Genomic DNA, 13,545 nt, shown 5'->3' on the forward strand with positions numbered 1-13,545 from the left:
TATCAGTAGAACATTCGGAAACTTTGATTAGCGCTCACCCATTTGAAAACACTGCTCCCTTCGGTCGACAACAATTGTACTGTTGTGGGGAAGAACTAGCCACTTACAGAACCAAAACAAAGAAATGAATCAATGCTTCAGTATGTGAAAACTCCTGCGAGCGTCGTCACCTCACCATTGCAAGGGAAATCTTTGGTACTCTGGGGCAGATGCTGATTTCGACATTCTCTTATCTCCTTAGGCTGGTACATGAGCAGCCATGTATCATTATTAGTATATATAGCAGGCAAATACGCAAAATGGACGAACATAGCCTTGGAGTTGTATGCAGTTAGTGTTTGTCGTCGTGTCAGTGCAAGAAGTGTTGTGGCTGGGTCAAGGGTTTCTATGCACACAGAGCTTTGGACTTAGACAAAAAAAATGATCTTGAATTCAACAGTGGGTAGAATATTGCAAGGATCTGATTATAATGAGAGGATTAGTATGAAATCCCAGTGCTGCTGTGATGTGAGTGTTATGTGCGAGGAATGTGGTGCAAATGTCTAGATTCGTGCCAGATGTGTCCCAGACATAATCTGCATTTTTCTGCAGTGCTAGAGTACACTCGGCTATAGCCAATGAGCACAGGAGTTAAGGGCGGCAGCACCTAGAACATAGCAGGAGTTGGAAGAGGTAACAGTGTAGTATTTATGTGAGGAAAGAGAGCCAGATGGATCTCAAAGTCAAGCTTCAAGTTTGGGGTCCTGGGTGAATGACTGCTGTCAGCCGAGTTCATCACAGGTCAAGTCCGGATCCAAACATTAATGCTAATACATATAAGACTTGTAACTTAGTAAGAGCTAGTATACAGTTGCAGACAAGCAAACTTGACAAATTTGGTCTCATGTAACATAGGCTACAGACACTGCATTGTATTTAGGACATAACAAATGAGCCAATCTCTCCACATCTAGAGTTGAAAATGTCATTCAAGCATCGTTTTACGATCCCTGTTTAGTATAGTCTTGGACGAGCTGTATTTAGCATGTAACTAGACCAAAAATGTGGTAATGGAGAACGGACTGTAACAAGCAAGGAAGCGAGGAAGAGCCTATGATCTTGTAATGTTTTAACTTTACCTTATAACTTTTACAAGCTTTACATTTGGTACATATCTGCTTTGACTTACATACATGCTACAATATCATGCACTTCTGTTAGTTTATTTGCAAGCTTTGCACACTTCATGTAAGAACCTTACACTCTGCACACATCTGCTAAGACTTGTAGACAGGCTACAATCTCATGCATACCTCCACACTTCTGTTTGTTACTTTACAAGCTTTGCACACTTTTGATACAAGCTTTGCATTTCACACATATCTGTTGCTACTTGCATATGTGGTACAATCTCATACATATCATCTACCAGTCTGTTCAGGGTTTGTAAGCCATAAAAGGCAGTAACTGGCCATACACGCAGGTGGTTCTTTTGTTGATGATTCAAAGCACATTTCACAAGGGATCAGATTTACAATACATGGAATAATTGCATGAGCGGATTATGTGATGTAGAAGTGATATTGTATCATGTCCCCTTCACTTGGATGACTGCAATAAGTGGCCGATAGAAGAGTCCAGAAACAGAGAATGGGTGCCCATTCCCTCCAGGATTTTTCCCCTTTGATGGCACCATGATCTCTACATTAGCTTGCTTCCATCCATCCCGCTGCAGAACTCCCATGTCAGCGCTATCTTCAGAATTATCAAAATTTTTCGTCTGAACATCAAGATTGAAGTGCTCGAAATTATGGAGATTGAAGTCCTCCACTTTGATCACGTTATTCACCAGATGTTTGACCTCTGCCATCAACTTCTGATCACTTCCTGTCACCATCCAGGACATCAACCTCCAGACTGACATGTTTTGCCAAGGCCAGGGTGGTTGCCAAGAGGACAGATCACCTGAGTGTGCCTCAACATCCAACATGCTGTTGTCACTGACATTGAATCCAGGACTCCAACATATATTTGAGAGTTCATCTGCTGATACTATTGCATCCAGGTCATATGAAGGGCGATGGTGATATTCACAAGCAATACCAAATCTATTGAAACACATGTGGATGGAGTCAAAGACATGGAGAATTATCCGTGTAGGAAGTGAGGTTGGTTGAACCTGAGTGACAGGCACTGGTAGTTCAGGAAGTTCATCCCTAAACCACAATGGAAGCCTCTGTGTATGTTTTGGGAGTGAATCACAGTCCGGAATATCATCTGGGGAAGGAGAACATGAAATAATCAGATCAGAGTTGATTGCATTATTGGCTGGCGAGTGGGTGGTGGGTTGGGTTGGTTGAGCATCTGGGAAGTAGTATGGTTGATAGTTGGTTGTTCTGATCTGCTGTTCAAGGATGAAGGCATGACCTTGGGTGCATCAGACTATCACCCTTGAATGATAATGTTAGTAGCACTCACCGGGGTAGTGTTGTCAGCTAGAGAGGGTTTTTGTATGCTTGAGATCTTCACAAGCTCAGCATTTGAAATGTTGGGCCTGAAGATCCAAGCAATGTTTGTAATGCTGACAAGCACTATGGTGTCGACCCAGCCTCGTGTTGTCAGAAAACTCACAAGGACATGGTGATCCACACCTCAAGTGATGGCAGTCCATGATTAGAATACAAAAAGCAAGAGACAGAAGAAGTATGCAGATGATGGATCTGATGTTCATTTCAACTTGATCATGGCCAAGATTTGAAGTAGTACTGGAGGGACGAAGTCAGCAAATGTCACCTCACTACATGATTCTTACTAACAGCTCCACCAGTGGCCCCATGAACTTGCAGCATTAATGTGATGTTCAGAATGTTGCAATGACAGCTGAGGTCTGGGTTGTCTCATGTCAATGCAAAAGGCGTGCTAGTACAACTATTGTATCAATTGAAGAAAGCCTCATGGACAAGTACAATGTGATGGTGCATCAAGGGTATTAGAAAATGGTGTGCTTGAGTACAAGATGAGGATAGTAAATGCTAATGGTGAGACTGAGTGACAATGAGTATCAAGGTGACTCTAGCAGCAGGCATCTACCTGTCGCTACCATATTATGGTACACTCTGGCTTTGGGCAAGTGCAGCAGTGCGAGCATGCGTGCATGAACGTGTGTTCCTGGCTGGTCCTGAATTAAATGCTTCATCTGCTGTGCGCTTGACACCCCTACTGCCTGTCACCATACTATACCAACTTTTGTACCGATCATAAGCCATCAACATGCTTGCAAGGGCAAGCTTAGAAAGCATCCCATCCCATCCAAAGGGGAGAGTGACAGGCACTTCCAGCAGAGCCAAAACATCAACATTTTGGCTGGCCTGTTGAGCCAAATGTACATACTGGTCCCTCATCTGGGACAGTCCCCTCTCTATCATAAGCATGACATTGCCCATTGAAGTGTTCAGAAATAATTCCTGTTGTAAGTATGGTCAGTTATAAATTGCTAAGTGCCAGTGAGACTTACGCCACATGTTGTGAAGTCTGGGTTCTGTGTTTCTATGTCAATTTGCCCGTTGTTGTCTTGCACCCAGACCTGAAAATGCACACTTAACATTGCATGCCAGAGGTGCTGTTCAACCACAATTTCAGTGGGTTTATTGAGTGATCTTGATCCAGTGCTGTTGGAAAGGAAGGTGGTGTAGAAACGAAGATTATCTTCCTTTTGTAGCTTTTGCCATGCATGACTGAGTTGTATGGGTGGGCTGTAGGGGATCCGTTCATGGACCTAGGCTATGAAGAGCAATACAATGTCTGGAAATGCCTTGACCCTGTCCCTGAGCCTCTGTAGTAGATCAGTTCTGGATTGCGATACAGCCACTTTGCCCATGACAGGGGTGGTTAGGATGGGGGGGTCAGTGAGGGCAGTGACTACATGGAGGATATCAGGGATGCATTTCACTGAGTCCCCATTGATGGTCAAGTTGGTATGGGTGTCTGAGGACAATAAATCCCCAGCAATGAAATCCTGCAGAACAAGATCTAGATGTTCCAATCCTTTGCTGATAACCTTGATTATAGCCTTGTGTATGGGGGAAGGCATTTCAACAACAAGGGTATGGGTATTGCAGTTGTACTCTAACCTAGAAGAATTCTGTGTTATGACTCATAAGAGATTATCAAAATATGTTTACCTTGGTCTTGCAGGGCAGTCTTCAATCTTGCAAGAGATATACATCAGCAAACCACCAAATGTTGCACAGAGTTTTGATTTAGCCACAGATTCTCACAGTGTGTCAGATACCACAGAGTTGCAAGGATCCCAGAGCCACAGAGCCACAATTCCCAGTGTGTTACAGACCCACAAAGCTCACAGAATTGAGAACAAAAATTTCACTAAGTCTTTTCTATTAACTTAACATTGATCCTAAATGTTAGTATTGATAAGGAGTGACTATGGTAGACCGTGGGAACTTTTTCGAAAGTTGTAGCCCTTGTCAAGGTTAGTCTATCCATAGTCTCACAACATTTTTTGGTTAAGATCCTAATGAGTTGTAAGCAAAATACTAGAAAGTGGTGTGTTTCAAGAAAGTTCAGGCACACAAGTAATGTGACTGATGTTTGCTTATTAGGACTAGGAATACCAATAGGAATAGTATAGTAAAGAAAGACTTGATGAAATTTCGAGTTTTTGGTCATTAGAGACTAGGTAATGTGACGTGAGAAATGGTATATATATCATTTTGAGTGAAGTATAATAAAGCTACTATGGTGTAATGGTAAGTATGTTGTTGTTGATAAATAATCCTGAGACAATGAGGCCTGAGGTCTCCAGTTCAACTCCTAATATTGGCAATTCAAAGTGTCAAAAATGTGCATTTGTTTTTGTTTATTTACTACCTGAAGCTGTAGCACTGGGAGGTTCTGTACAGCTCTGTACAGAACTAGGTGTCGGTGCTGCCAACTTTTGACCTTGTGGAGTTTGTGATTGTTCTTTGGGTTTGGGAGCAAATATCGTCTCAATTTGTGATTATGCAATGAAGATATAAGTACATTTGTTTCAGTCGTTGGGATACAAATACAAATTGCACATGATTTCCTTTATCCATCTTTTGATGAACCAGCCTCTGCATTATAACGTGTTTTCTTCGTCTTAGGCTGTTCCTCAAGATCAGCCTCTGGGTTGGCGTGTTTGTAGTTAGATGGAATGTGAACGGGCCCAAGCCTCAACACTGTCACCTTTTGTGCAGTGGCTTGGAAGCTATGGAAGTCTTTGATGCACCAGTGCTGAATGCTGAATTGTACCTCCACGATTGCGCTGTTTATGATCTGGTTGGCGTGTCTGGGCTCTACCAAGTGACCTTCATGGTAGAGAGGCAACAGCTCAGCTGCCATGCTATACTTTAATCTGTCAAAGTCATGTGCAAACTCATCCAGAATCGGCCAATTCTTTGTTTCATCATCCATCTTTGGAGTGTTCTCTGCAGCCTCTCCATGAGGAGAGTCAGGAATTATGTGCTCCTTTTATTTTGGTCAGTTTATGTTTTATTGTGTTCAAGGATCAGGTACACACACAAACAGTGAATATAATTTTCACAAAGCGAATCATTTTACCAGTGTAGTCGTTGATCACCATGTTTTTGTGGTTGCCCATTTTACCAACTTCCTCTTGCAATATTTCCAGATTATGGACTCTAGCCAGATAATCTGCCAATAACTCATGATCCGTGGGACAAGTGATGTTGAACTGATATTTGGCTTTTGCAAGGGGACTCATACCCCCTGTGAAATGGTTGCCAGAGGGCGTACATTTCAGGTGGTATGGAGATACACGCCCGACGATGGTAGCTATGAAGGGTGATAAATCTGATTTGTTGATGACCTCTAGACCCATAGATGAATGCTGCCACATCCTCACATTTTAGAAGTGTGGGGATGCAGTATAGCTGTGAGCAGAGGAGTGTTCGATGTGATAAGTGTGCGTGTCAAAGGCCATGGTTGCAGTCAAAAAGGAGGTGTGGTGGATCTGATTTTTAAATAAGGTGATACCCATCATTGTAATCTGAATTAGTTGTTGCTTATCTGCTGCTGTATTTGCGTTTTGCATCTGAGTAGGTTGACGCTGTCCAACATCTACTCACTGATAGTTATGGATGATTCCCAAGGTGAACCAATGGACATGGTCGATTTCTTGACCATGAAAGACATTATATCCGAAGCTGGATCGTTGTTGATGTCTGCAGAGAAGCAGCGACAGTCTACTCTCCTCGAAGCAGTGCAGGGTTCAAGTGCATTGCAGGATGCTCTTAAGCGCGCATATGAACGGAAGAGGCACCATCAATTCGAGGATTGAGATATTCAATTGAAATGAGGCCAATTTGCTGACAATCCTACACCACAGGTAGCAGACACAGATTTCCTTATGGATCCTTCAGACGACATTAAATGAGACTCGCTGTGTCATTTCATTGATTGCACCAGCAATCATGCAACTAGCTTTGCCAGTTGTATTTTGTGTGCCAGGGAGCTTACTGTTCAAGCGGTGCAGAGCATATACATTGATGAACTTCCGAATAAACATGTCCTCACTCCAGTCTTTCGGCATCACGCCCAAACTTTGGTAAATGGTCTACTATTGCATATTGTGGCTCTGTCTGATGAAGAAGGCCGACTTCAAGGACCAATCTGTTGCGAGTGTTTGGAAGATTTGCAAGTTGGCAATATTCCACGACTTTCATTGGTGAATGGGTTGTGGGTGGGAGATGTACCCAATGTTCTTGCTATCCTCAATCTTCCTGAGTGTTTGCTCATTGCTCTATACTTTCCTGCAGTGTATGTGGTCAAGCTGTATCCACAATGCAAAGGTGCAACACAATGGGATTCCGCGGCATTGAATAGTGGTGTTTGCGGAAACGTATCCACCTATCAGTTAAACATTCCCGATATCGATGCCATGGTTGACAGGAAATTAATGCCTCACAGACCTGTGGTCCTTGCTGCTACTATCGCTATTTGTTACATGAAACCTCTCAGATGAGATCCAGCGGCGCTAAACCCAGCAAGGGGTATTTGAAGTGTGGCCTTCAGTGCTAGCCCAGCAAGGAGCTTGCCCGCACTAAGTCTGAGTAAGGGTTAAGGCCCTTACTTGCATAGAGTCATTTGGAGTTTCTCAAGGATACAATCCAAGAGAATGGAGTTCAACTCAAGAGTATTGTCTCAAGAGAAGTTCAGACCCAAAGACAAGTACAAGATGAGAACCGAGTATATTCAAGTTAGAGAATCTATCTACAAGACAAGTGATATATATATGTAAGTGTCTGTACCAGTTGAGTGGTAAGGGTACAGGGTAAGCGGAGGTATTACCGAAGCATCGGTAAGGGTCAAGGGTATGTATAAGTCATATACTGAAAAGGGTAAGTAGTGCCAGTTGAACGGTAAGGGCAAAGGGCATGGGGAATCCCCATCAGAGATAGAACTGGTACAGTGGTAAAGGCATAGGGTTCATTAGAAGCCGCAGCTTCTGTGATCTAGGGGAAAGAAGCGAGAGCTTCTCATGTTTCAGAACAACGAGATCAAAAAAGAAAGGAGATAAGAATAGAATCGTAACCATGGTCCATGTCTAGATGAGTCTGCACAGTTTAGCCACATGTCAGTGGTCAACAGAATGAAGAGAATGAAATAACCTGTAATGCTCATGTTACTGTAACACTATTACTATCATTGGCCCAAGCAAATTGCCAGTGAAGTCTTTGCCATCCATCCTAACAGTGAATCGCCATCACGTTAAGGATGCATTACTGTTTTTGAAACGCGAAAATCAACTCTACAGCAATATCTCAATTTGTGAAGCCAATCTGGATTTGTTGCCAGAGGACGGTTTTCCCAAAGAGCTGTTGTCTGTAATGAAGTTTTCAGACAAGCAGCATTTGCTAGAACAAGAGAGAGCAGGGTATGTTATGGATGATCACAACTCGGATGATAATGGTTAGTAGTTTGTTCCCTCCTCTTATACTTTATTTATGGTGTACAGATCTCCATTCTACTTTTGAAACATTCAATTCAATAACAAGTACAGCAGAGCACAAAGGGGAAGTCAAAGGTCATATTAGTTAGTTTCCCTTTATTTCTATTTTTGATTCATGCTTATTATTGTTAGATTCACATGTTATTCTGATTCAAACACATGGAGTTATAGATGCAGAGGCTTCCCTGTTGTCCAATGAAGATGTTCTTGCAAACACTTTTGCAAACCCGTCTAGCGCAGAATCATACCCTGTTCAGCATGGTTCTCGGTTTGTCAATGAGTACGCCAGTCATGATAGTGTTGGCATGCAATTCGCCAGAACTTCGGAAGATCCAAACCATTTATTAGGCACCTTTCCATGTTTATTTCCTTATGGTATGAGTGGATTTGAAGTCTTCCATTGTGGGGAATTCCCCCACTGTAGGCATAAAACCCCATCCTTTCTGCATCGTCTCACATCAGTTCCACATATTCCGCACATTCTGCATTTCCTGCGCATCGTCCAATGGGTTCCACATTCCCATGCATCCTTTGGAACCCGCCCGCACTATCCAATATTCCCGCGCATTGTCAGACAACCTTTGCATGTCCTGTCCCCATCCTTCCAGGTCCATTGGTACGCTGTATCCCTCTTCCCGCTGTTCCTAATGTTATCCGGATCAAACTGACACATGCCCTTATGGCACGGACCCCTATTGTGAGGTATTGCACCCTTGTGCACTGCCTTCCTTCACTTCCGCTTCCTGGGAATTTACTACCTGTACCTCAGTGTTCCTTGAAAATAATCTTCCCTTTAAGTAGTGGTACTCAGGGCTTGGGTGTTTTTTGATCGAATCCCATCTTTTACCTTCCCACTTTTCCTTCACCTTACTAGAGGACCGCTTTGACTTATGCCCACTATCAATCTAACCTTGTGATATACTTCCTTCGACTTGACCTGCAAGTTCCGACAACTCCTTACATTCTGCATTGTATCCAGTTGAGTTCCACTTCATTCCGTTCCATTCCGCTTGGGTTCCACTTGAGTTCCACTTGTTCTGCTTGAGTTCCGCTAGTTCCGCTTGTTCCGCATTTTTGCAGATCCTCATCCTACCTGCGGTAGGGTTGAATAGGGTCGCTTAGACAGAGATCAGCACTCCCCAGTAGCAATCCCCTTTAGGGTCGAACGTGCTTGTTCTCAAGTGAGGCAGTAGGCAGCAAAGACCCAACTTTGTAGTAGATCTATTTCTCTCCACTGCACTTATTGTACCCACACCGTCCACATTCCATATTGTATGAAGCTCACGCCAAATGGGCCATGCAGTACACCAATAAATGATTCAGGAAGTATTTTCATTTCATGTTTCAAGTCTTTGGCGTCATTCAAAAGCAACAGGTTTGTTGATCCACTGTTCTTCAGGTGAAGAAGAAAGCCTTTCACAATAATGAGGCATCCTTCACACGTCTAACACCTGAGGATCTCATTACCGTGGCTCAAGAAGAGGCTAAAAAGGAAGCTCCCTCTAATCCTACTATACGTGCATTGAAGAAGCATGTTAGTACTGTACAAGCCAACATTACAGGGACAGATGAATCGCGGATCAGCATTTGCACATATATTTGGGGTATGATGGTTATGAAAAATCCTCTGTCATTGTGGATCACAATCAATCCCACTGATACTCATGATCCAATTGTTCAAGTGTTAGTGGGAGATCAAATCAACCTCGATGCTTTTGACCGTACTGCGGGGCCTGATTCTGCCCAACGGGCAAAGATTGTTGTGGACGATCCATATGCCGCAGCTAAAAAAAAAATTCATTTCGTCATTGGTGCCATCCTTGAAGAGTTATTCAGTATCACAATTCATTCACATGGTCAAGGAGGTCGCATTATACACCATGAGGGTATTTTTGGAGTAGTTGAAGGATATATTGGTGCCGTGGAGGCTCAAGGTCGAGGAACATTACACCTGCATATGCTTTTATGGATATGAGGTTCACTTACTGTGGTGGAAATGAAAAAAATACATCTACAATCAGCCAAATTCCAGTCTCACATCGCAGCGTACATCACATCCAATATCCAAGCTCATCATGACCACGTCACAGAAGAATCATTAGTGACAATTCCTCGTGAAAAGGCAATGTCCTACTCTTGGCCACTCAATCCTCGTCAATCGTCATTTGCAAGAAGTCAATTTGCTGTAGAAGGTCAACTAGCTCGCGCAGTTCAAATCCACAACTGTGGTCTAGGGTGCCTTAAAGTTTCTGGAGGTCATATGCTGTGTAAAAGACACGCACCATTTCCACTAGCTCCTGATGCATGGATAGATTCCAATGGCAATTGGGGTCCCCATAGAAGTTATTGTTTCTTGAATAATTGGAATCTGACAATTCTTCTGGCAACACGCTCTAATCATGATATCAAGCTTATTACCAATGGGGATGGGACGAAACACATTGCATGGTAAATTTCTTCCTATGCGGCAAAATGCCAGCAGCATTCTTGTAATGCCTCAGCCCTTCTTGCAAAAACATTTGCATACCATCATTGGGATGAAGCACACAATAGTGATGTTCAGACTTTGAACAAATGGCTCATACAGCACTGCACAAATGCGCTTAGTCGGGAACAAGAGTTTAGTGCTCCTGAAGTTGTGTCGTATTTGATGGGTGGGGGTGACAGATATATCCCACCATTTCCAGACCATTTACTGGACTTCTGTGGTGAGTTTGTTGAAGCGCACATTCACTTTTTTGAGAGGTCCACAGTAAGTCTTTTAACATCATAGTGAACCAGAAAATCTAATAGGTTTTCATAGTAAAGGTAGTTCTTCCGCTGAAGGATTGACAGTCCAAGTAGATACTATGAGCTCTCAAGTAAGTGTTATACCTGACCGATTCCTATAAGTCAGTCTTATGTTCCTATAGAGCAAATATGTTACTGTTGAAATGCACGACGGCTCACTTTGAATTTGCGATCAAATACGCGAATATGTTGATTGGGGCTCTGCCCTTGAGGCATTTAGCTATCTCAATTTTTTTCTCAATATGTATGACATACGGTCCAACATCGATGTCCCAAAGTGTATAAAAAGGCTGGGACTGGTGTTTGAGTTCCTTACACTGCAGGCTCTGCTCATTGTGGTGATCCCGAATCTTACCCGTTATATTGCGCATCAATGCTGGCACTACTCAAACCTTGGAGGGATGTGACTACTTTGAAGCAGGCGGATGAAACTTTCAAGACGGCATTCGAGTGCTTTATATCCAGCACCCCAAAAGAAGTGCAGACTATTGTCGATAATATCCAATATTTTCACGATTGTTCGGATCTACCTTTGCTGCTGTTGCAGCAGGTGTGGGGAATTCTCCCACTGTAGGCATAAAACCCCATCCTTTCCACATCATCTCACATCAGTTCCGCATATTCCGCACATTCCGCATTTCCTGCGCATCGTCCGATGGGTTCCACATTCCCATGCATCCTTCGGAACTTGCCCGCACTATCCAATATTCCCGTGCATTGTCGGACAACCTTTGCATGTCCTGTCCCCATCCTTCCAGGTCCATTGGTATGCTGTATCTCTCTTCCCGTTGCTTCTAATGTTATCTGGATCACACTGACACATGCCCTTATGGCACAGACCCCTATTCCGGAGTATTGCGCCCATGTGCACTGCCTGCCTTCACTTCTGCTTCCTGAGAAGTTTACTACCTGTACCTCAGTGTTCCTTGAAAATAATGTTCCCTATAAGTAGTGGTAGTCAGGGCTTGGGTGTTTTTTATCGAATCCCATCTCTTACCTTCCAACTTTTCTCCAACTTTTCCTTCACCTTACTAGATGACCGCTTCGACTTATGCTTACTATCAATCTAAACTTGTGACATACTTCCTTTGACTTGACCCGCAGGTTCCGACGAATCTGTATGTTCCTCTTCATTCCGCTTGAGTTCCGCTTGTTCCGCTTGAGTTCCGCTTGTTCTGCTTGAGTTCCTGCTTGTTCCACTTGAGTTCCGCTTGTTCTGCATTTTTGCGGATCCTCATCCTACCTGTGGTAGGGTTGATTAGGGTCGTTTAGGCAGAGACCAGCACTCCCCAGTAGCAATCCCCTTTAGGGTCGAACATACTTGTTCTCAAGTGAGGCAGCAGTTAGCAAAGACCCAACTGTGTAGTAGATCAATTTCTCGCTGCTGCACTTGTTGTACCCACAGCGGGTGAACATATTGACAATATCTATGAAGAGGCGGAATTGGATAGTGCAGGCAATGTTAATGAATTGACCGAGGAGTCGATACCTGATGAAGATGTCCTATGAGCTTGTGAAGATGGTCTTAGCACTTGAGAGATGGTTTATGCCAAGGTGGTGATGAACATTGCCAATGAATTTAATTTTTTCGCTTCACCTAGTAATCCTTCCAATCGTGTTTCAGCATCTATCGCTCCCATTGCAATGGAGGAGAACTTAGAGAATTGCATGTTGTGGCAAAAATATATTGCAGAAGCCGATTTGTTTAGGGAGGACTGTTCGTGTGCACCTGCCAGTGCTTCTAGCACTGTTGAACCTTTCAATGGCATTGCTGAAGATAATCCATCTGCAATGCTAACTGCAAAATCCCTTGACCACGACCCTCTTCTATCCCCTGTTCCACTGCCGAGTTATTTAAATGAGGAACAGTCCATGGCTTTCACTATTGTCGCAGAACATGTGCATCAACTTCTTCTTGGCAACAATCCTCCACAGCTTCTTATGGTTGTTCATGTTCCAGCTGGAACCGGCAAAACTTGTTTACTCAAAACTATAACTGATATGTTCGAGACTGTTGGTAGTTCCAAGCAATTCACAAAAACAGCTCTGTCAGGGGTAGCTGCTTGTCAAATTGGCAGTAAAACATTACATTCTTGGGGCACTCTTCCCACTGGCAAGGGAATGCCTCATACTGACTCTTGGATTTTTCATCCTAGCACAGAGACATCAAGGCACTGTTATACTCACATGCATGCCAAACTTCTATTGGCAACGGATGAAATGAATTTGTTGACAACCGACACATTATATATATTGTCGCAAGTGTTGTCTGCATTTCATGCAGTGGATGGAGTACCTCCAAGCATGGTTGTTACACCATTCAGCGGACTAAGTGTCATAATCCTAGGGGACTTTCATTAATTCCCTCCGGTAGCTGGTCAACATCACACTTTGTATTCTCAACATCCCACAACAAGCAAATGCGAGCTTGGGAAAAATATCTAGATGCAGTTTGACACAGTTGTCAAATTGTATAGGCAGATTCGCATCACTGATCCAACATGGGTCAATATTCTTGATCATGCCAGAATCAGTGCATGTACAAATGACAACCTTACTGAAATCCTGCAATTGGTATTAACTTCAGAAGACTGTTCCATTCCCGATTTTATGAGTATTCCATGGAGAGATGCTGTACTCATCACGCCTCGTAACAGTGTACAAACTCGATGAAACAATCGTGCAACAGAGAAACATTGTTGGATCCCCGTGGACACCTTATGGTTGCTCATATGGCTCTAAAAGATACTGAACAGTTTCCTACA

The 13,545-nt window shown here is 43.2% G+C and overlaps 4 protein-coding genes across 4 annotated transcripts; 1 reads left to right on the top strand and 3 right to left on the bottom strand.

Annotated features, from left to right (window-relative positions):
• Nucleotides 1-1,567: 1,567 nt before the first annotated feature.
• Nucleotides 1,568-2,161, bottom strand: EDB91DRAFT_1045429 (uncharacterized protein; the record flags this gene model as incomplete). Its single annotated transcript, XM_041313191.1, has 1 exon — nt 1,568-2,161. A coding segment is annotated over one exon (594 nt), but the record flags the coding sequence as incomplete, so codon positions are not given.
• A 922-nt stretch (nt 2,162-3,083) lies between these two features.
• On the bottom strand, nt 3,084-4,069 carry EDB91DRAFT_1243528 (uncharacterized protein; the record flags this gene model as incomplete). Its single annotated transcript, XM_041322307.1, has 3 exons — nt 3,084-3,443; nt 3,494-3,754; nt 3,842-4,069. The coding sequence occupies 3 exons, from the start codon at nt 4,067-4,069 to the stop codon at nt 3,084-3,086; spliced, it is 849 nt and encodes a 282-aa protein (XP_041181969.1).
• Nucleotides 4,070-5,067: 998 nt separating this feature from the next.
• EDB91DRAFT_1243529 (uncharacterized protein) lies at nt 5,068-5,860 on the bottom strand (the record flags this gene model as incomplete). Its single annotated transcript, XM_041322308.1, has 2 exons — nt 5,068-5,487; nt 5,540-5,860. 2 exons carry the CDS (start codon nt 5,858-5,860, stop codon nt 5,068-5,070), a joined length of 741 nt encoding a protein of 246 aa, XP_041181970.1.
• Nucleotides 5,861-9,329: 3,469 nt separating this feature from the next.
• EDB91DRAFT_1078082 (uncharacterized protein) lies at nt 9,330-10,944 on the top strand (the record flags this gene model as incomplete). The annotated part of the gene is made up of 6 exons (XM_041314980.1): nt 9,330-9,365; nt 9,390-9,846; nt 10,012-10,438; nt 10,598-10,698; nt 10,784-10,851; nt 10,903-10,944. 6 exons carry the CDS (start codon nt 9,330-9,332, stop codon nt 10,942-10,944), a joined length of 1,131 nt encoding a protein of 376 aa, XP_041181971.1.
• Between the last annotated feature and the right edge of the window lie 2,601 nt (nt 10,945-13,545).

The sequence above is a fragment of the Suillus paluster genome (assembly GCF_016628075.1).
Source record: "Suillus paluster strain FC165 chromosome Unknown EDB91scaffold_5, whole genome shotgun sequence".
NCBI classification, from domain to species: Eukaryota; Fungi; Basidiomycota; class Agaricomycetes; order Boletales; family Suillaceae; genus Suillus; species Suillus paluster.